The sequence below is a fragment of the Drosophila eugracilis genome, unplaced genomic scaffold (genome assembly GCF_018153835.1).
Source record: "Drosophila eugracilis isolate 14026-0451.02 unplaced genomic scaffold, ASM1815383v1 contig_2147, whole genome shotgun sequence".
Classification (NCBI taxonomy): domain Eukaryota; kingdom Metazoa; phylum Arthropoda; class Insecta; order Diptera; family Drosophilidae; genus Drosophila; species Drosophila eugracilis.
Genome location: NW_024573030.1, coordinates 3,138,552 through 3,157,466, shown reverse-complemented (window position 1 = coordinate 3,157,466; position 18,915 = coordinate 3,138,552). Strand labels below are relative to the sequence as shown.

At 40.8% G+C, this 18,915-nt stretch overlaps 5 protein-coding genes across 8 annotated transcripts; 2 read left to right on the top strand and 3 right to left on the bottom strand.

The window, feature by feature from the left end:
- LOC108117426 (synaptobrevin homolog YKT6) lies at nucleotides 1-1,495 on the bottom strand. The gene is made up of 2 exons (XM_017229839.2): nucleotides 1,124-1,495; nucleotides 1-1,046 (listed from the first exon to the last, which is right to left on the bottom strand). The coding sequence occupies exons 1-2, from the start codon at nucleotides 1,246-1,248 to the stop codon at nucleotides 572-574; spliced, it is 600 nt and encodes a 199-aa protein (XP_017085328.1). The 5' UTR covers nucleotides 1,249-1,495; the 3' UTR covers nucleotides 1-571.
- Nucleotides 1,496-1,833: 338 nt separating this feature from the next.
- On the top strand, nucleotides 1,834-3,604 carry LOC108117412 (protein hold'em). The gene is made up of 3 exons (XM_017229820.1): nucleotides 1,834-2,928; nucleotides 2,976-3,132; nucleotides 3,217-3,604. The coding sequence occupies exons 1-3, from the start codon at nucleotides 2,022-2,024 to the stop codon at nucleotides 3,602-3,604; spliced, it is 1,452 nt and encodes a 483-aa protein (XP_017085309.1). The 5' UTR covers nucleotides 1,834-2,021.
- A 29-nt stretch (nucleotides 3,605-3,633) lies between these two features.
- LOC108117432 (sorting nexin-25) lies at nucleotides 3,634-10,203 on the bottom strand. Its single transcript, XM_017229846.2, has 12 exons — nucleotides 9,345-10,203; nucleotides 9,146-9,285; nucleotides 8,915-9,011; nucleotides 8,704-8,838; nucleotides 8,469-8,645; nucleotides 7,679-7,851; nucleotides 7,211-7,617; nucleotides 6,413-7,150; nucleotides 6,172-6,351; nucleotides 5,964-6,101; nucleotides 5,226-5,909; nucleotides 3,634-5,137 (listed from the first exon to the last, which is right to left on the bottom strand). The coding sequence occupies exons 1-12, from the start codon at nucleotides 9,458-9,460 to the stop codon at nucleotides 4,775-4,777; spliced, it is 3,348 nt and encodes a 1,115-aa protein (XP_017085335.1). The 5' UTR covers nucleotides 9,461-10,203; the 3' UTR covers nucleotides 3,634-4,774.
- Nucleotides 10,204-10,561: 358 nt separating this feature from the next.
- Nucleotides 10,562-13,577, bottom strand: LOC108117433 (very-long-chain 3-oxoacyl-CoA reductase-B). The gene is made up of 5 exons (XM_017229848.2): nucleotides 12,995-13,577; nucleotides 12,562-12,608; nucleotides 11,645-11,720; nucleotides 11,238-11,578; nucleotides 10,562-11,174 (listed from the first exon to the last, which is right to left on the bottom strand). The coding sequence occupies exons 1-5, from the start codon at nucleotides 13,158-13,160 to the stop codon at nucleotides 10,839-10,841; spliced, it is 966 nt and encodes a 321-aa protein (XP_017085337.1). The 5' UTR covers nucleotides 13,161-13,577; the 3' UTR covers nucleotides 10,562-10,838.
- A 309-nt stretch (nucleotides 13,578-13,886) lies between these two features.
- Nucleotides 13,887-18,851, top strand: LOC108117435 (fibroblast growth factor receptor 3). Of its 4 annotated transcripts, XM_017229852.2 has the most exons (8): nucleotides 13,887-14,232; nucleotides 14,301-14,621; nucleotides 14,855-15,068; nucleotides 15,127-15,233; nucleotides 15,541-15,987; nucleotides 16,055-16,232; nucleotides 16,532-16,677; nucleotides 16,744-18,851. In XM_017229852.2, exons 4-8 carry the CDS (start codon nucleotides 15,152-15,154, stop codon nucleotides 16,908-16,910), a joined length of 1,020 nt encoding a protein of 339 aa, XP_017085341.1. In that variant the 5' UTR covers nucleotides 13,887-14,232; nucleotides 14,301-14,621; nucleotides 14,855-15,068; nucleotides 15,127-15,151; the 3' UTR covers nucleotides 16,911-18,851. The 4 variants fall into 4 exon arrangements, with proteins under 4 accessions (XP_017085341.1, XP_017085339.1, XP_017085342.1 ...); XM_017229850.2 differs by having other exon boundaries at nucleotides 13,888-14,232; nucleotides 14,855-15,233; XM_017229853.2 differs by having other exon boundaries at nucleotides 13,890-14,232; nucleotides 14,855-15,233; nucleotides 16,541-16,677.
- Nucleotides 18,852-18,915: the final 64 nt, after the last annotated feature.

Below are 18,915 nucleotides of genomic sequence, written 5' to 3'. Positions count from 1 at the left end.
TCACTTTTCCATAATACTTTTTTATTGAAACGCCCACACAATTTGATCTCCAGTTGCCCAGATCGAATGTGCGACGGCGCTTGTATAAGTGCTGCCTACCGACATAATTGTCTCCGCCGGAGAGGCGATAACAAAGCCCACAACATCAATAGGTAGCTAAGAGACAAGTTAAGATCTCCGGAACAGATACGAGAACAGTACATGGGTTTAGATCGTAATTTGTAATGTTATTTAACATCCAGATTTCCAAAAGCGTAGACATATACAAACAGGATCTGATGATCCACAGACGAGTAAACATTGGGTTAGTGGGCTTACATAACTGGCAACTGGCCCTCCTAATCATACAGTATAGTATATATAGTATATAAAATTAACTAATTCATTTATAAAAAGCAATTATCAAACTCCAAGCCACGCAGCTCCCTAGCACTTTGTTTGGTTTTATTTTGTTTGTTGGTGTTATCGTGTTATCCTTCGTGTTGTCTTTTATTTCCGTTATCTGGTGTTTCCTGTTGTTGTTGCTTGAGAGGATTACAGTGTAGTGAGAGAATGACGGTGGGTGGTGCGCCTATGTGAAGCTGCAGCACGAGTTAGTCTTTTTCGCCGTCTTATAGAACGCCTTGCTCTGCAGTGACAACTTCTCCGACTTGCTGACCATGTCGTCCAGTTTCTCGCCTCGCTCCAGCACCGCCTCGATGGTATTCTTCAGAATGATCTTTGTCTCGTCCAGGTCGTTTTGCATTTTCGTTAAAGGGTCCGCTTCGACAGGATTTTGATAGCGTGCTAGAAACGCTGGCAGCAGATCAAACGATATGGTGGCCTCCGTGCCATTTGGCCATTGATCCGCCGACACCTTAGCCGTAAAGTCGTCCAAGATCTTTGTGATGAGTGTGTGCGCCACGCGGTGCGGATACTCATGATCGGCGATCAGGACACCGGCCAGACTGTCCGCCCGCACATAGACATGACACATGTAGGCGTCCTGTTTGACAGATTGCCGCAGGGCCGGCTGTGTGCGCTCCACAATTGTCTTGGAAGCGAAGCTGCAAGAGGAAGGGGTGGTTGTGGTTGATGAGTGTTCGAGCCTGCGCCCTTGTGTGACATCCACTTGCATACTCACGTCATGAATTCGTTGACAGTGCCACGTTGGAAAAATGAGAAGGACTGTAGATCGGCTGCAGTCTTTAAGAGACGCGCCTCGCTGGCGCCCTTGTGGAAGATGCTCAGAGCGAACAGCTTGACCATTTTTAATGGGGCTGTGTAGATTTGCGGGTCGCGAGTTGCTGGTTATTTCTCAAGCGGAATGCTTCTTCTCGAATGTTATCTTTCTACTAGACGCTTGTCCTGATTTATCCTTAGTTCCTCTGGCGGAAGGGTTTAAGTTTCTGGGCGCTGGCAACCGTGGAAAGTCCGACAAGTGAGTTTGTTTAACGCATTAAATCTGGGAACACTTCCTGTTTGTGTGTGTATGTGCACATATGTGTGTCAGCTTTTGGGGATGGTACGACAGGGCACCAGCGATGGCACACAGAAGCAATTTCTATCGATTCTTGAAAATACAGAAGCTAACAGATTAAGAATTACTTTTTGGCGCAATCCTAAGTTGTAAATATACTACCTAATTTAAGTTCCATTTTTGTTCTGTAATTTAAGCAAATATAAGAAAATACAGAAGCAATTTTTCTCGATTTTCGAAAATACGGAAGCTAACAGATTAAGAATTACTTTTTATACTACCCAATTTAAGTGCCATTTTTGTTTTGTAATTTAAGTATATATACTTTAAATATACAGATCATCAAATATATTTGTTACAAATAGGAAGTGTTTAATGTCGCAATTTCTCTAAAAGATAAATAAATTAATATGTGCCTAGTGTTGGTAATAGATTAAATTTTACACTGATTCGCTTCTATGCTGTTATCCATGGAAACATCGATAAAACTTATCGACCGTTTTAAATATAGCGGTTTTTTTTCTATTGCAAGCTATATTGTCGAAATATCTTTAATAATTAAATGGCAAAACGAGATAAATTCCAGCGTCTGGCTGAGATGCAGCCCACAATGACGTACTTCTCCACCATAGCCTTGATTGTATCCAAATCCTCACCTAATATATTCTTTGACAAAATGAGTGGCACCGAACGAGGTGTAATTAACTTAACGATCCGAGATTCCCCTAATCACCTTACCAATTGCAAATGCTGGGGACAGCGTGCCTGTGTGGATGAGTACTCCTCCATGTTGCAGATTGGTCATGTGGTAGATATTGTGGGCGCCAAGGTGATGTGTATTCCGGCCGTTGATCAGCGTTATCAGCCACAAGCAACGCTCTCTTGCGCCCTGGTTGTCAACGAAGGCTCCGGATATGTGGTGCGACACGACCAAGACGACTCTGGCAATATACTAATCCTCCAGCAGCTTCTCCAGTGTCCAATAAAGCCACTTGGCGCAACCCTTAAGCTGAAAGATGTGTGTTCTAGGTTAGGATCATCCGATAAGATAATCACCTCCCATGTAAATTTACTGGTGGCAGTAGCTTGTGTACGTCCAGTACGACAGATCAAACGAAAGCTGCAGGTGGCACACAACAAGTCCCAGGAATTGTTGAACTGCCTTGAGGTTATTGTGATCGATGTCAGTTATCCGGACGGCATGCTGCTTTCCATTTGGCAATCGGATTGGATACGACGTGCCCAGCAATGGCAACCCCGTCGTACTATCCTGCATTTGGTCGATGTGCGGGTGTCCTACTCGGACTTCCATTGTTGCCCCGTGCTCTCCCATTCAAATTGTACGCTTATCTGCGAAAATCCCATGGTGGTTGGTGAGGATTGTAGCCTGTTGCTGTCTTTTGCCACCACAGTGGAACTCAAGACTTTCGATACCTGCGCCCAGATGGAGTTGGATAACCTGCCTGCAGGTGAGTAATGTTTATTAATTGAGGTTATTTTAATAAATACCCTTTAGCTGCTAGCATCCAGAACCAAATGACGGTCAGACAGATATACTCCCGCGCCGAGGGTGAACTGCAGAATGTCTCAACAAATCAATTTACAGCTGTGCTGTATGGTATGATCACCAAATTCGATTTGGACGGACTATCCTCCCACATCAACAGAAAATGGCAAGTCCTTTGGTTAAATTCGTATGGAAAGCCTTCTCATAAAATAAATTAATAAACTATTACTAAAACTTTGTGTCATTTCAGCACCGCCTGCCAACGTCTCATACTTCACAACCTGAAGGATTGCGCTTCCGAAACCTGTCAAATGGATTTTTTGCTTAACAATGATCGTCCTAAATATACGAGCTACTTTAACATTAATATTCAGTTTTCCGACCAGACGGGCACACTTGTTGAGACCCGGTTAGCTGGCAATCCGGCTGAACGGATTCTTGGCCTCCGTGCGGACGATTTTGAGCAACTGGCCGAGCGTGACAAAAGCGAACTGAAATGGCGTTTCCTGCTGAAATATTTTGAGGTAAGATTGCTCGTAAAAAAGCCCACCGGAATGCGCAAGAATATCATGGTTGTGGTCGTCGATATGAAATCCATTCGTTTGGAGAAGCTTGTCGAAAAGATAACCGTTTTCTAGATGTAATCCAATAAAAAGGCACCAAAATCTACATAAATAGCGATCTTTATTTCGCATTTTCACATAAAAGTGTACAACTGCAATACATAAATAGATTGAAAGCGCCTAGAAACTCTGCCTGGATGTGGGGTCTTAAGTGGGATACGTTTGGCTCACTGGGATGAATCGTCGTAGTGCAATTTTGCCCAGTGCTAGAGTGGGCTGGTTGGGTGGTGTTTGGCTATAGGGGCGTATTAGGTCCATAAAACAGTTTTCGGCCATCATTTAATCAACTAATTTAAATCCGTGTATTTAATCTTGGTATCAAAATGCAATTGGATTACCCAAAATGCTTTAGGATTAACGCTTCTTTGAAGTCCTGACTTACAACTGTTTTATTGTTATCAAACGCACTGTATTTGAGACAGCTTTAACCAACGCTTAGTTATAAAGGTTATTTAACACCAAAGCTCTTAACAATTATGTCTATTAAAATTTAAAATAGTATTTTTGGTCAGTTGGGAAAATTACAAAAAAGAGTTTTAATTAAAGAATACTAGTGTTTAACAAATAATTAATTAAATACAAATTCGAAATCATTAAAGAACTAAAAACATACAAATAAAATCCTGCTATTAAGGAATCACCAGATGATAAAAATATGATTAAACCTCGTTAAACCCCAAAAAAAGTTTAGATGATTTAGAAAATCTGCAAAAGTTACGAAAGTTGTGACCTCTTCACGTGCCTTATGGCCATGGGACGCACCTTTAATACGCCTCGATTTAATATCTCCTGTCTGTCAACTTTGGGATCAATAAACAATAATATAATCAATACAAGCTGAGTGTCATATTTCACTATACGAGTATATAAACAACAATTTGGTACAACGCTTAATACTGACCTATGTACAGACATATACACATAACAAACAAATCTGGCTACAGGAAGTGTTGGACAAACGAATCAACAAGGACTGAAATCTGCATTTGTACAGGGAATGATACTGATAACTACTGAGTTGTGTTCTTTTCTACATAACTATTCTTTGTAATTCCTTTCTCCGGCCAATTTATGAATATACACCGCTGAGAAAGAGAAAGCACTAAACATCAAACATAAAATCAAAGGAAAAACATAATTTAAAAAAAGTTTAAGTTAAATTAGAGTAAAAGTGGGACCTTGTCCCTACTTGGAGCTGCCCGTCTGTGAGTGGTGGTGCTGCTGCTGTTGGTGGTGGTGGGATGCATGATGGTAGTGGGATTGATGGTGCAGCGCTACACTACCACCGATGGAGCCACTTCCTCCTACTGAGGATCCACTCGTCGTTGACGACCCCTGATGGTTCTGGTGCCCCACCGCAGATGAACTTCCTCCGCTGTGATTTAAAGAGGAGAGGTTAGCGGAAGCTGTGGCCGCCACCAATGCAGCTGCAGCGGAGGCAGCGGCCGCTCCAGCTGTGGCCGTATTTAATTTGGTTCCATTTATATTGTTGACCCGAAGTTGGCGAATTTCGGGAAAGAACTCAATCATGAGTATCTCGAGCAGTTCCTAAAGATAAAAACATATATTAATTACGTCAGTATGCAATGAATACAAGTAAGCTATTTATTTTGCAAGTGGAAACCCCACAACTTACGTAGAATAACTGCTTGTTGTAGGCGGGATTCTGCAGGGCCTCGAACACCTTTAGGACACCTCGTTTGGCTGCTTGTGCGCCGACCAGGTTGCACAGCACCTCTGGGATGTGGTCGGTTAGCAGTGCCTTAGCAGCCGTTGTAGTCATCTCGCGCATATCGTCCGATCGCGTCGGATATGCCGAGGCCAAGACGCCACCCGGCCAAAAAGACTTGAGGATGGCCGAAAAGTAGTTGTGCAGCATAGACTCCTCAAAAAGATAGGCTACCGATTCCCGGATCTGTCGGTTAATCGTTCGACCGTATGTGATCTGCACAAAAGAGATGAGGCTCTTACGCAGCCACTTAAAGACCCCGCCCATATCGAAGATCTCGCCCATCAAGGCGTACATCGGTTCTGCTATTGAATCCTTGCTGTCCAAATCCGAAGCTAGCATTTTAGCCTCAACGCCGGACTCACCATCTAGATAAGTGGATATGTCTTCGTCGTCGCGCTGAAGCCCCCAAAAAGGATCGGTAGCTTTGTTGGCCTCGTGAGCCTTTCCAGCATCGCTGCGAAATAGTGTAGCCAACGAGAACTTAGACTTTTTTGGCGAGGGTAGCGATTGCTTCAGGTGATCCGAGCTGGGGCTAAGAAATGTGTAGATCGCCTCGCTGCCATTCAGATGGTCATCCTCCAGGATGAACTAAGTTGGAAGATAAGTAAAACTTTATATGCTATGGTTAAAACAGTAACTTACGTTCAAGAACTTTTGAATTTGTGCCTTGGCCTTTTCCTGTCCATGTCGATCTGTTTTCAGAAAGAAGAACTTGAAATTCGTAGGCAGGTCGATGGCTTTCAGATTTGAGCTGACGTGCCTCAGCTTTCGCTGCAGCTCCTACAAAATTATTTAAAATTTAAGTCATTTCAAAGAACTTTTATCATATTAATTTAAAGGAAATACACACGTGCACTTGATTAAGGGAGCGCATCACAACCCAGCCACTGGAGATGCCTGAGGGTCGTTTTCGTAAATTAGCATGGCCGCTGTCGCCATTTTTGGATAATGTCGGTTGAACTGGGGCATTAATATCTTCATCCACATGAACAAGGATCATAAACTGCAACGATTCCTTCTCATCGGATACCTGGAGACAGCATAGAATTTATAAATCATTATTTTATGTTGTTCAGATAATAGGCATTTACCTCTACGCTCTGGATAGTGGCCTTCCACTTGCCCAAGTGCTCAGTCCAGGCGTCAGTGCGTCGCAAATGCGCTTCCGTCTGACGCTTCTCGCTCTTCAGCCACTCCATCTCCTTTTCGAGAATAGATAGCACCTTGGACTCTGGTTTCACCGAGTACTTTAGGGCGTCCAGCGCCTGGTTCTTTTTGTCAATGCGTTCCTGTATTTGCTCCAATTTTCGTCGTGCATACGACGTATGGGCGGCTACATCGATGGCTCCACCGGCTCCGCCATTTAATCCATCCGATACTCCCGGTTGCTCATCTGTCAGAGGCTCCGCGGTATCACCAATGTTGTGGCATATTAGTAGAGTAGGATCTGCGATTTCATTTGAATCCAGTGCCTCTTTAAGCTGACGATACTGATCGCTCAGCACGAATGGCGGATAATACTTTTCCTCCAACGTCCGCAGTATGTTGCGCTGGATGTCGTAGAAAATATCTGGTTCGGCATCCCCTAGCAAAAACGTCTCTATCAACTTGCGCTCGTGCTTGTCGATCTGGATTTCTGACTTGGGCACCCGGATATAAGTGTAAAAGATTTCGGTACCTAGCTGATGACTGGCCGACTTGTGCGCGTGCTTTATCTCTTCTACGGCCAGATAGAAGCCAATCAATGCGCTCGCTTTAAGTGGCTCCAGGAACAGGGTGAAGTAGCGCCGACCAACCGCAGTGTTCAGGATCTCAACAAGCGTTAGGTCCTGAACAAAAAATTATAATAATCAGTACTTTAGAAATGGAAAGCATTAGTGATCACATACAATATCGCTGGAATAATTGCCATTCCAGCCGAACTTGGCCAGGTTCTTCTCGCACTCGCCCTTAGCCATCGTGAGCTGCCGAACGTATCGCTTCAGCCTGACGGCAGCCGTCAGTTCCGATTTGGAGAGTGAATGGTCCTCGTGATCCGGATCGAGGCCTTTGGCACGCTGTAAGTTCTGCATGGTGGTGGCATGCATGAGGTCGTTGACAATGCTCTTGCGTATGAGCGAGAGCTCCTCGAGGTTGCCCGAGTTGTTAATAATCTTGAGAAAATCCTCAAAACTTGCCGCATACTCGTAGCTCCGTTTGCTCATCGCTGCCGCCGCCAAACGAGTCTCTATGTTCTGCACTACCTTCTGGTTGATGTAATCTGGTGCTGTTAGCATTTTGATCATCGGAAAAAATACTAAGCGTATAGGATTTATCAATATAAATTGAATATACTCGTGTTCCGAACCATTACTAACTTTTGTAAGAGAGAATTTCGCTGAGTAGAACCTTCAATGGGGGTAGGGAGTAGCCGCGGGGCAGCAATAGGATCACCATAATCTCGCATAGCTTGCGCAGGAACTCCATCTCTTTCTCCTCATCAGCGAGGTACGAGTTGGTACTAAAAACGGGCGGAGTGTTGGTTTCAGCTCTAGAAAAAGGATAACAATTATTTAATTTAGGTAGGGAGCATTAGTAATTAAAAAGGTTGCTTTTTAAAATATTCATTAATAATTAATTTTTTATTATGCTGCATAAAACCTTAACAATCGAAAGCAATAGAGTAATCCCAGGTACGGCCTTTCCGATTATTGAATTGATGCTTAGTAATTGATGGCTATTGTCTGACGCATATAAATTATATTTAATTTAATATGCAGTGCGCAGCATTCTTCCATGATTTCAAATAAATAGGCAAATTAACTTTAATGTAACCTTTTGCTTATCTTGACTTTTTGCCCCTTATCAAAAATGCAAAATTTGGTTAGTCCCCCCAATAATAGTATTTTACCCATAGCCGAAAATAGTCATTCGTTGGTTCGTTATTAAATTCCCATATAAAACGGAAAAATGCCAATATCTTATCGGAATTCTAACTTCTTTGTTTGAAGCATGATTAAAAAAAATGTTATTAAGATAAATCTTCAAATTTTATGGAAAATCTTTGTATTCAAATTATTTCAAATTAAAATTTTTAAAAATGGTTGACATTTGTTAAGGTTACCGTCAGTCCGTAAAATAATAAATATTTTAAATAAAAAGACTCACGCTCTGGCTTCCGCAATGCGGATCTTCTCCAGATGTACAGTCACCCGGTTGACCATGTCCACAGCTATGATCTTTGCGGCGTCCATTCTGGTGGCCCGTTCATGGATCTTCTGTATAGCATTCCACAAATCCTCGCGCACCACATCGTTGATTAATTTGGGCTTGGTGACTACGTAGCTGAAATATGAGTCAACGATTACTTGTCGGTTTCTACGGTGTCAAAAGATGGACTTACCCTAACCAGGGCAGCATAAAATCTCGAAGCACATACTCAATGATCTGCTGAAGTTGCAGATCGACTGTTTTTCCAAATATCAAGGGTAGATTCGATGGATTCTTGATGGGTTTGGGCAGATCAAAGATGTTGCTTCTGTTGGGCCAAGGATATAGAGATATAAAATATATGTATGTATGTAAATATGTATAGAACAAAGTCCGAAACTTACTTGGTGGCATTGTAGAGCAGTCGCGAGGGCACGCGACTTGGTGGCGTCGGATCGTTGGTGGTGAATATATAATGGATATAGACAGTGCCGGCCACAGCTGTCGGCGAGATTAGGGCAATTAGATATTTGGCAATTTTAATTGGACGCTCGTTCGGAACTGATTGTCTGATAAGGTGACTCATTCCCAATCTTTTAATTTTCAATGCCCTGGAATGGAAGCGGAAGACTTACCCGCAAAGACCAAGACTAGAGAATAGACTACGAAGGCGAAGAACAGAAAGAAGGTGGGATAATACCAGATGACGGCCAACAGTGTAAGTGTGATGCCCGAGACAATAATCCTCCAGTTTAATTGCAAAACACGTAGTAGTCTGTAAAAGATTTTTGAGTTAGTTTATTTGAATGGTAGTAAATTATTTTTTAGATTTACCTGGTAGCCAGAAGCGTTAAGCGCTGCGTAGTCGTTACGGATGGCTCCGGTTCAATGGGAAACAGAGGCAAACGACGAGTCTCCATCGCGCCCACTGTGTACTCCTCTGATTCCATCGGTCAATTGACTCCCGTTTCCGGACTTCCGATTCACTGCCTCTTCGCCTTATTGGCTGCTTGTCTTCTGAATATTTGATGAGTTTCATACATTTTCGACCCGCTGACCATTAAAAATAGTTCTCAATTGCGTCAATTCCGCTTTGGTATGGTGTCCACCTCCTACTCCTCCTCCTCCTCTACTACTACTACCTTCGCCGCCTCTTCTACGCTCTACGAATGAAAAACGAACACAAATATGGTATAGTATCGTACTGTATCGGTTTTTTTTTGGAGAAGCGTCGCATATAGAATATATGGGTAGAGCAGAGACACCAGGCACAGGCGAAACCAAAGACAGCTGGTTGGCTGGGAATCGAAATCGGAATCACAACTGTAAGCTATGTGTGCTAAATCAATACTGGGCGACGCTACGGATCCGCAACAAGTTGATTGAATTGGTCAGCTTTATCCGGAGCGGAGTTTCATTTCGTTTTGTTTCGTTTCCGAGGCAATCAAAACAAGCGACACTCTGATTACTGATTACACACTCCTTTGATTCTGGTTGTTGTTGTTTTTGGCGCTGCTGCTGCGCAGTTGTGCTCTCCCCTAGGGCTTATCGGCCTAGCCCGTGATAACACGTCATAAGTCCGCTTTCACGCCCGGCTATCCACTATCTTTACTGTTATGTTTATGATTTTTGCCGTTGCTTCGCCCTGCGCGAAATATTGTATCTATCATCTCGGCGATAGACCGAAGGGCTCGCCCATCGATGATCCATCGATAGTTTAGGTCGTCATCGAAACTACCGCTATCGGTACGCATTCAAATTTCAGTTGAAATTCAAATTTCATTTATATATCAAAAAACAGGAAATCAAAAAAAGCATTACCGAGTAAAATATGTTATGGGAAAAGTATAATATAAAATTAATAAGAATTAGATATGGATTTTAACTATTTTGAAAAATTTTAGTTTCTGTTAAATAAAAAAGGAAAACTACTGATCTGCCTTTAAATACTTAATCTCTAAGGCCTGTAAATAAAAACCATTGTTTGTCATTAGAAATCACATATATGCATATATACATACATAAATATGTACATATGTATATCCAGTGACTTTGCGCTTGCACAAATTTTATTATTGTTTACATGACATGACTGGTTGGGAATCTTCAATGTTATTCAATGACAAAAACTAACTAGACTTAGTTTATTTGGGAAACATTTTTGGTATTTTTAAGCTTTCTGTTTGCTGATTCGTATGACACGCTGTGACTTCATAAGCTACATATATGACTAGCCGGATCTTCCCCACAACCCAACTGACTCTCCACCACAACCAACTCCGAATAAATGCCTTCACGCCCTCTCCGCTGTATCTTATGTGGAACTCTTTACTGCTCCTTGGCCAGGCGACGAAGGGCACGTTTTCGGGTGCCTAGGATATTCTTTAAGACCACGCTGCGAGCGAACTGCTCGCCGAAGACAGCCTCCGTAAAGTGGATGACCAACTGGAGCAGAGCGTGGGGTAGATAGCCAGCGGTCTGAGTGGAAATGCCTAAGGTGGACAGCGCTGAGCGAACATATGTTTCCGGTGATGGAGCAAACACGCTAGCCTTGCGGATCTTCGACATGTTGGTTGCTACAAAACCAGGCTGAACGCTCTGAATAAGGATTCCATGCTCCTTGTACTCTGTCTGTAGATCGTCACTGAATTTGTTTACAAATGCCTGAAAATTTTTTGGATTTAGAAAGAGATGGTTTGAAAAAATTTAAAGCAGTAAAACTCTGACCTTAGTGGAACTATACACGCTCAACAGGGGATTGGGAATGACTCCAGCGGTGGACGACAGATTAATGATCACTCCACGACGCTGAGAAATCATGCCGGGCAGGAAAAGGGCGGTCATATGCGTCACCGAATGAATGTTAGCAGCCACAATATTCCTTAGGAAGTTCGGATCGGCATTGTAGCAGTCCAGGAAGTATTCGGGATGGCTATAGCTAATGCCCACATTGTTGACGAGCACACCAATATTCAGGCCAATGGTCTTGTCGTGGATCTTGTCGTAGATCTCGACGCCACCGGTAAAGTCCACATCGATCACGCGCACCTCCACGCCGTATTTATCACCTAAAAGTATGCCAAAAACAGCGATTAAAGTTAGAGCTGTTAAATGTATCTGATGAGTTGACTTGCCTATTTCCTTGGCCACCACATTTAGCTTTTCCAGGGATCTACTGATTAGCACTAGTTTCAGTCCTCTGCGAGCCAACTAAGGAAAAATTTTAACATTTATTCATATTTTGTTGTCAATCGTAAATGAAGCCTGCTTATATTTATCGACTTTTGGTTACCTAATTTCTGGATCAAAGATAAAAAAAAGCCGAGTGCCTTGGATTTTACTTGTACGACTTTAAAATAATATACCTATTATAAGAGATCAATATGCCATGGTTTTGGTTTGAAACGTAGAAATCAAAATAATGTGAAGAACAGGAAGTGTTTTCAGTGTACTATACTTGTAAAAAAAATAAATTTGTAGTGAACGTTGAACTATTTTCTGTGCGTTCGACGCACCTAGAATGTCAAATTAACAGAAGCTCCGGGCGGAGCCATGTACTCCAACCAATGTATATATACATATGTATATAGTTATAGGAATAGCTTCTCGGGCGACACGTGTTCTCTATAGCTTCTAGCTGCGATTTCAAGTGGGTATTACAAAATAAGACCGGGAACCGCCTGTTAAAAAAAAAAAAAGTAACAAAAAAACACCCGAGACTGCACTTTATAAAAATAAATAAAAACAAAAAGTACAAGTGCTAAGACTGCAAATTTTCAGTTAAGCAAACACCATTAGGGAATTTTTGCGAGTGACCTAGGGACTGGAGATCGATTTCAAAGTGCAGATTCACTTGGCTAATGCATTGGCTACCGCAATATCAATGTCCAAGTCATCGTGGGCGACACACGATTCGGAAAACAGTAAGTACTAATTACTCATTAATTTTTTTGTTTGACCCGCTTCCCGTTTGCAATAGTCATTACTTGTGCTTGTATGGACTTTGATTGCTGGCCAAGATTGGGTCACCATATAGGCGTTGTTTACATACCTCCTTGGCGTAAGCCTTTCCAATTCCATCGGTCGACCCGGTAACAACTGAAACGTATACAAGTTAGCCAAGAGTTCTATGGGTTATCAGTATATTAATGGTGCGTGGGGAATGTTCTGATCGATCACAGTGAAAAAGTATAAAGTATCAATGTTTCACTTAAAATTATTGAAGGTGTATTTCAAAAGAAGGTATTTTAAAAAAAACTAAATCAAATTTTATAATACCTCGGTTTCTTCAATTAAAATATTGTCAAAGTATACATATGTACATTCCGACTTATTAAAATACCACAACACTTCTTTTTTTTATCAGAATTTATGAATAATATGTGGACTTTTTCTAGCTGTACGCTTTTTTCACTGTGTACTTGAACGGCCCCATTTACCACTCCTTTCTGATGTGTTTTCTCTCTCTCTAGCAACCGACTCACCTGCCCATTCGCCCATTTTTGAGAGATCGACAGAGGAACCAAAGACCTTGGGACCCACAACATTGGCATAAATCCAGGGCAGGACCTTTCGAAAGACCTGGAAGCCTACGATTCCTATGGCTAGACCGCCAAGGAGGCTTAGGACTCGGGAATTGTTCTCCTCCATTGATTTACTGGGTAGTATATTCCGATTCTATTAAACGTGGTGTGTATATAGCGTGATCGGGATCGGACCACTGCTATAGCCTCTGCCGGCTGATTAGTTTCTGATTCGCCGATTTTTTGAGCTGCAATGCCGAAATGGAAATGCTAACGACGCTGCTTTTTCGTCTCTGCCAACAGCGCTGCCTTTTCGTATTGTAGTTGTGTTTCGTTTCGTAGTAATTCCACACACACCCTTCAAAATCAGCACTGATTTTCGATTTCTTGATTTTCGTTTTCGTACTTGTTCTTGGCTGATTTATATTCAATATGCGTTTTCTTCGAAAGGCGAAACATAAGGCGGAATGAGAAAACAAAAAAGAAATGGAAAAAGCGATTGAATGACAATTGTCAACGGCACAAAAGCGAATGAACGGTTCTTTTCCCGTATCCGTGGGCCCCCATCAGGGTGGTGTTTGTGCATGTGTGTGTGTGTGCCACTTATGTCATTTACGGACACGCACACCACCAAAAATTAACGATAAGGGCGGCTGTAAAACAGTGCCAGCTAAAGTTAATTTACCTAAGAACTGTTATGTTTTAAGGGGTTCTGAATGCGTTTTTGATTTTAAAGAAAATAAAAACTTAAAAGCTCTACAAAACATAATCTCAACAAAAAAAAAATTGTTAAAGCTACTGAAAATATTTTTCATACATTTTTATAATGATTTAGATTTATTATTTGTCAGAAAAAGAAACAAATAACATATTTTTACGTCGCCAGTGTACGTTTTATGCTCTAACCAATACACACAAAACCAGGGCAACCACCGATTTAGATTTAGTTTTACTGCACATGCGCAGGAAGTTCAATAATAAGTGCGATAAACAATTAAATTTTAACAGCATATGCATGCATTTAATAACAAAGACAATAAAAGTAGTTTAAATTCGTTTTCTGAGTGGGCCTGCTACATTAACGGTTGATTTATGACAAGTCCATATAGCAACCAAGATTAGTATGTAACACGTTAATCCTTCGCCTATCGATATCTATCGGTTTTTGAATTGAAGCTTATTTATATTATGAACGAAAGGTAAATTATCTATATTTACAATCTTTATGTTTTAAAAATTATCTAATTTAGTTTACTTTTTCTTTTAGAACTTCTTACTTTTGATATATTGTAACCGATTCTAAGGATCCCAATCAGTTGGCGGAAATCTCTAGAATCCGAAGATGCCGAGAGAAATGATGGCATTTCGGAGCGGATTCAGTGCCGCAGCAATTGTGGGTGAGGGAACAACACCGTACGGGCCGGCAAACGCGTCTAGATGTATCTTGATATATACATATGTATATATCTAAAAAATCCGCCGATTTAAAAAGAGCTTTTTTGACTAAGTGCATGCGAAATTCATTTTCCCAAAAATCATTTCTTTTTGTTAGAAAACACCGCACTTTGTAATTGATTGCGCTTAAGAGGTGAGTGGTGTCTCTTATTTATTTTGGGGCTCGGGAAAGGGGGTTTCGTTTCGGTTTCTACTGACAGGATAATAGGGATGCGGATGCTGGCCATGCGCAGAGCATGCCCTGACCTACATTCCCGCTTATTGGCTATCCAAGCAGCAGTTGCAAAAGGATAAATACACACGCAACACGAGCTGGTTAATAAACGCTTTTCCGATTTTCCAATTCCGTCTTTCCTTCCCCTCCAGCGCGCTGCAAAAGTGTCAAACAAAAATACACGTAAATTACTCTTGGGACTCCTGACTCCTGAAGATGTTAAATACGCTATGTTAAATAATATATTGGCGGAGCGAAATCGATAAGCAGCAAATTGAAATTCGTGGAATCCTGCTGGCGATGCAGTGGGACGCTGATGCAGTTGGAGTTGGATCGATATAGAATAGATTACAGGCGCGTCCATATGTGAGTGGCGCCAGTTAATGCATCATCCCGAATCCTGTATCTGTATCCCGTATCTCAGCATATGAAGATACTCCGTCGCAGTGATGAGATCGAGGCTGTTCTGGATACTGGCGATTATATACTCCTCACTCCATCACATCGGCTCGGGCTCGACGTCGACCACATGTAAGTCTGCTTATGCTTCTTCTGCCTTTCCTAAGCACATCGCAAACTTTTACCCAACTAAACTTTGGCAATTTTTACCTAAGCCTAAATTTTTTGTTTTCCAATCCATATCCAAAAAATATTTGGAAAATAAATATTGCAATAATTTGATCTGATAATAAAATATAGTTATAACCAGAAGAATATATTGATATATATTGAATATTAAAAAATACTTAATTTGTACATTCTTTGTCGATAATTTTCTTTAGGTATTAGGATTTTAAAATATTTTATTCAAAAATTTTTAAATATTTTTTCAAAACAGTAAAACGGCCGCGAGCTGGCGATCCCTTCGACACGTTTCCAAAGAACTTTTGGCAGGAGTTCTCATCGCCGTTCACCGACACGCCCGAGGATGAGGAACTGGAGGTCACCGATACGACTACCCACGAACCGTTCCCCTTCTTTGCCGATCCATATACCACTCTGAACATTAGCACCCAGCTCTCGTCCAGCGTTTATCTGCATTGCAGGGTCAATGATCTTCAGGGCAAGACGGTGTCCTGGATGCGGCGACGTGGGGATGATCTCACTTTGATTACCTTTGGCACGCACACATATAGCGGAGACTCAAGATATTCGCTGGAGTTCGAGGAGCCCAACGATTGGAAGCTGCTCATCCAGTTCGCCAATGAGCGAGACGAGGGTCCCTATGAGTGCCAGGTGTCCTCACATCCGCCACTTGTCCTGCTCGTCTACCTAACGATAATTGGTGAGTAGATTCCCAGGAATGAAGTTAATTAGTAATAATTCTAATTCAATTTGTCCTCTTAATGCAGTTCCTCACGTGGAGATCCTCGACGAACGGGGCTCGGCCACGCCGGAAAAGTACTACAAGGCTGGCAGCACAATCGAGCTGCAGTGCGTCATTTCCAAGATTCCGCATCCCTCCTCCTATATCACCTGGCGGCACGGGCCGCGTCTTCTTAACTATGACACCAGCCGCGGTGGAATCAGGTAGGTATCCTAAGTACTTTCAAAGATGTAAAGAAAATTATATCCATATAGTTCCTATTCATATATCAGAAGATTATTCTTTTAAGAATATATTATAGTGGCTGTTTATTGGATATGTTTTCACAAAAAGTTATTGTTTTTTAATGGCAATTCTATTCTACTATTCTATTATTGATTGATTTCTCATATTATGATGGTTTATAAATCATATATATAACATATATTAAACATTATGCGAAATTAAAATATCCGTTGTCATTCATTTATTTCAATTTCCTAAATATATATATATTTTTGAGAATTTGTAGTGTCAAGACGGACATGCTGCCAGGACGAGCACTGAGCCGCCTGTACATCGCCAATGCAAATCGCCAGGACACTGGCAACTACACATGCATGCTGGGCAATGAGATTACGGAGACGGTGATGGTCCATGTTTTGAACGGTAAGTGGATGATCTCTAGTAGAATTTTGTAGAGAATCTCGAAAAATGCATAAATTAAAATTCTAGGTGAGGAGCCCGCCGCCATGCAGCATGCGAATGGATGCCGCCAAAAAGCCAACGCCTCCACAATGGTTGTGTTATTTCTAGTGTACGTGTACATCTCTGGTTCCATTTCCATATCCGGATTAGGACGGAGATTGGGTATGGGACGTGGTTGGGAATTGGGGCGATGACGACGCGGCGGAATCCAGAGATCTTAGATCTCAGATTGCAACACGGGAAATGCATACACCAAAAGAATCTTGTCCAGGATTGCATTTTCTACTTTTACTCTAATCATGGGTTGTTTAACATATGATACATAGCATAAACCGAAATACTAAGCTTAAGTAAAGTGTATTTAAAAAAACCGGAAATCGAAGATCTAAACAGAAAAAAAACGAAAACTAAGTGAAAAAAAACTCGTAATAGTAAGGGCGTACGCGAAATATAGATGAGAAATTCATTTTTAGCGCTAGAACATAACATTATTATCATAATCGAATCGAATTGTACTACCAAAACGGCCGTGTTTATGTTGGCTAAACATATTGATCCTATATACATATACATTATTGCATCTAACGTATTCACATTTAGCTCTTTGTTACCTCCACGTCATTATGGAAATATCTAGATTTGTAAGATCTGAGAGTCCAAGCATAATTGTTTCTCGCTCGAATCGCCTTCCAAAGGTCGTCTCAAGAATCCCGTTAAGCTCGTGTGAGTAGCTGTGTATCTCATACATACAGTATACACCTCCGATCCAAGGCCTTGTGAATGAAAAAAATGGTTGTAGCTTCTTGAAATCAAACAGCATATCAGTTGGGATCATTCTAATCGTAATAATAATCAATACCGATCGAATTCGTAGCTTCATCCTTGATTCAAAGTACTTTTTCCTTGCCTCAGACTTTTCAATATTTAAATCCATCAATAACTGAAGAGTTTTAAAAGCCAAAAAAATATGTTAGAGAAAAGTTGATAAACTTATTAAATAATTACAAATGTTATGAATGTGTGAGCTTGATTAGAAATTTCTTATTTTTTTAACTAAGTTGATCCATGATTTATTGAAACCTAAAATGTAGACAAAAAGACAAATGTTTAATGTTAACATAACTGTGCCATTAAAAATGGATACATATCGTTTAATTGTTGTTAATTCGGTTGCGGAACCAATGACCATTTGAGGCAGATGAAATTAATTGTATATTTGTATCTTTTTGGATTCGAAAATACAACACAACTCGGACCAATGGGTAAATACTTGATTGTTTAAATGCAAAACGGTCCCAAAGCCAAAACTTAAAAAACGCTAAGGAAAAGGAATTAAATTAAATTTAATAAATCACAATCAAGAACAAGAAGTAATTTGAATGCTTTCCAATTTCATTTTTCGATTTGGTGAGGAGTAATCCTTTGGTGTTCATATCGCCAATGCCCACGGTACCCCATCTAAATTCGAGCATATATTGTCTTAAGCTTTAGCTTCAAACGATCACCGCCTATATAAAATCCCAAAAAAACTATAAAATAAAACTTTTGAAATCCCTTCTCACAGACGGCTTTTCAAATTCATATTGCTTTTAAAGGTCGGTTATATATACTCCCTTTACAAATTGTATTTTGAAATCAAAGCTCAGCTTGAAATACTCACAAAAAAAAGAAAAAAAAAACAAATATGAAACAAAAATATTTATATGGCTCGAGGCCTAAGTACTTGGGTAAACTAATTTCAAATGGTCCAGTGTAGTTATTGTAAAGTATTCAAATTGATCCCGACCCAAAAACGGTCCTTGGTCTGAATCTTTGGAGTATGCCCTTAAAATAACACAAATGATATAAAAAAAAAAAACAAAACAAATGTTGGAGTGAGATAACGAAACAATACTTAGAGACTAAAGAAAGTGACAAAACGAAACTTTTAGAAAGATTTTGGTTACAGAATTATATTTAATAATTACTACATTTAAAAATTGAGAATATAAAACTACATACATAATGTAAATCGGGGGCGTCCCTTGGTCAATAACCGAAGCGACTGCGACGGACCCGAAAGATACCGTCATTGTCAAACAAACAAAAACCAAAAAGTAACTAAAAATTAATGCAAAATTGTATAAAATCACACACACACACACACATTTGTTTTTTCTATTAAAACATTCAAAACAAAAATGGTGCTTTTTATTTCCC

Excerpts from the sequence above, each read along its gene's own strand:
- LOC108117426 (XM_017229839.2), bottom strand. The coding sequence starts at position 1,248 with ATGGTCAAGCTGTTCGCTCTGAGCATCTTCCACAAGGGCGCCAGCGAG. Across the intron at positions 1,047-1,123 it reads ACTGTCAACGAATTCATGAC|CTTCGCTTCCAAGACAATTG; the intron begins GTGAGTATGCAA and ends TTCCTCTTGCAG.
- LOC108117412 (XM_017229820.1), top strand. The coding sequence starts at position 2,022 with ATGGCAAAACGAGATAAATTCCAGCGTCTGGCTGAGATGCAGCCCACA. Across the intron at positions 2,929-2,975 it reads GTTGGATAACCTGCCTGCAG|CTGCTAGCATCCAGAACCAA; the intron begins GTGAGTAATGTT and ends AATACCCTTTAG. Across the intron at positions 3,133-3,216 it reads TCCCACATCAACAGAAAATG|CACCGCCTGCCAACGTCTCA; the intron begins GCAAGTCCTTTG and ends GTGTCATTTCAG.
- LOC108117432 (XM_017229846.2), bottom strand. The coding sequence starts at position 9,460 with ATGGAATCAGAGGAGTACACAGTGGGCGCGATGGAGACTCGTCGTTTG. Across the intron at positions 8,839-8,914 it reads CTGCTCTACAATGCCACCAA|AAGCAACATCTTTGATCTGC; the intron begins GTAAGTTTCGGA and ends TTGGCCCAACAG. Across the intron at positions 7,618-7,678 it reads CGAAATTCTCTCTTACAAAA|TATTTTTTCCGATGATCAAA; the intron begins GTTAGTAATGGT and ends CTATACGCTTAG.
- LOC108117433 (XM_017229848.2), bottom strand. The coding sequence starts at position 13,160 with ATGGAGGAGAACAATTCCCGAGTCCTAAGCCTCCTTGGCGGTCTAGCC. Across the intron at positions 11,721-12,561 it reads GAAAGGCTTACGCCAAGGAG|TTGGCTCGCAGAGGACTGAA; the intron begins GTATGTAAACAA and ends ATTTTTCCTTAG. Across the intron at positions 11,579-11,644 it reads TGTGGTGGCCAAGGAAATAG|GTGATAAATACGGCGTGGAG; the intron begins GCAAGTCAACTC and ends GCATACTTTTAG.
- LOC108117435 (XM_017229852.2), top strand. The coding sequence starts at position 15,152 with ATGAGATCGAGGCTGTTCTGGATACTGGCGATTATATACTCCTCACTC. Across the intron at positions 15,234-15,540 it reads GGGCTCGACGTCGACCACAT|TAAAACGGCCGCGAGCTGGC; the intron begins GTAAGTCTGCTT and ends TTTTCAAAACAG. Across the intron at positions 16,233-16,531 it reads ACCAGCCGCGGTGGAATCAG|AATTTGTAGTGTCAAGACGG; the intron begins GTAGGTATCCTA and ends TATATTTTTGAG.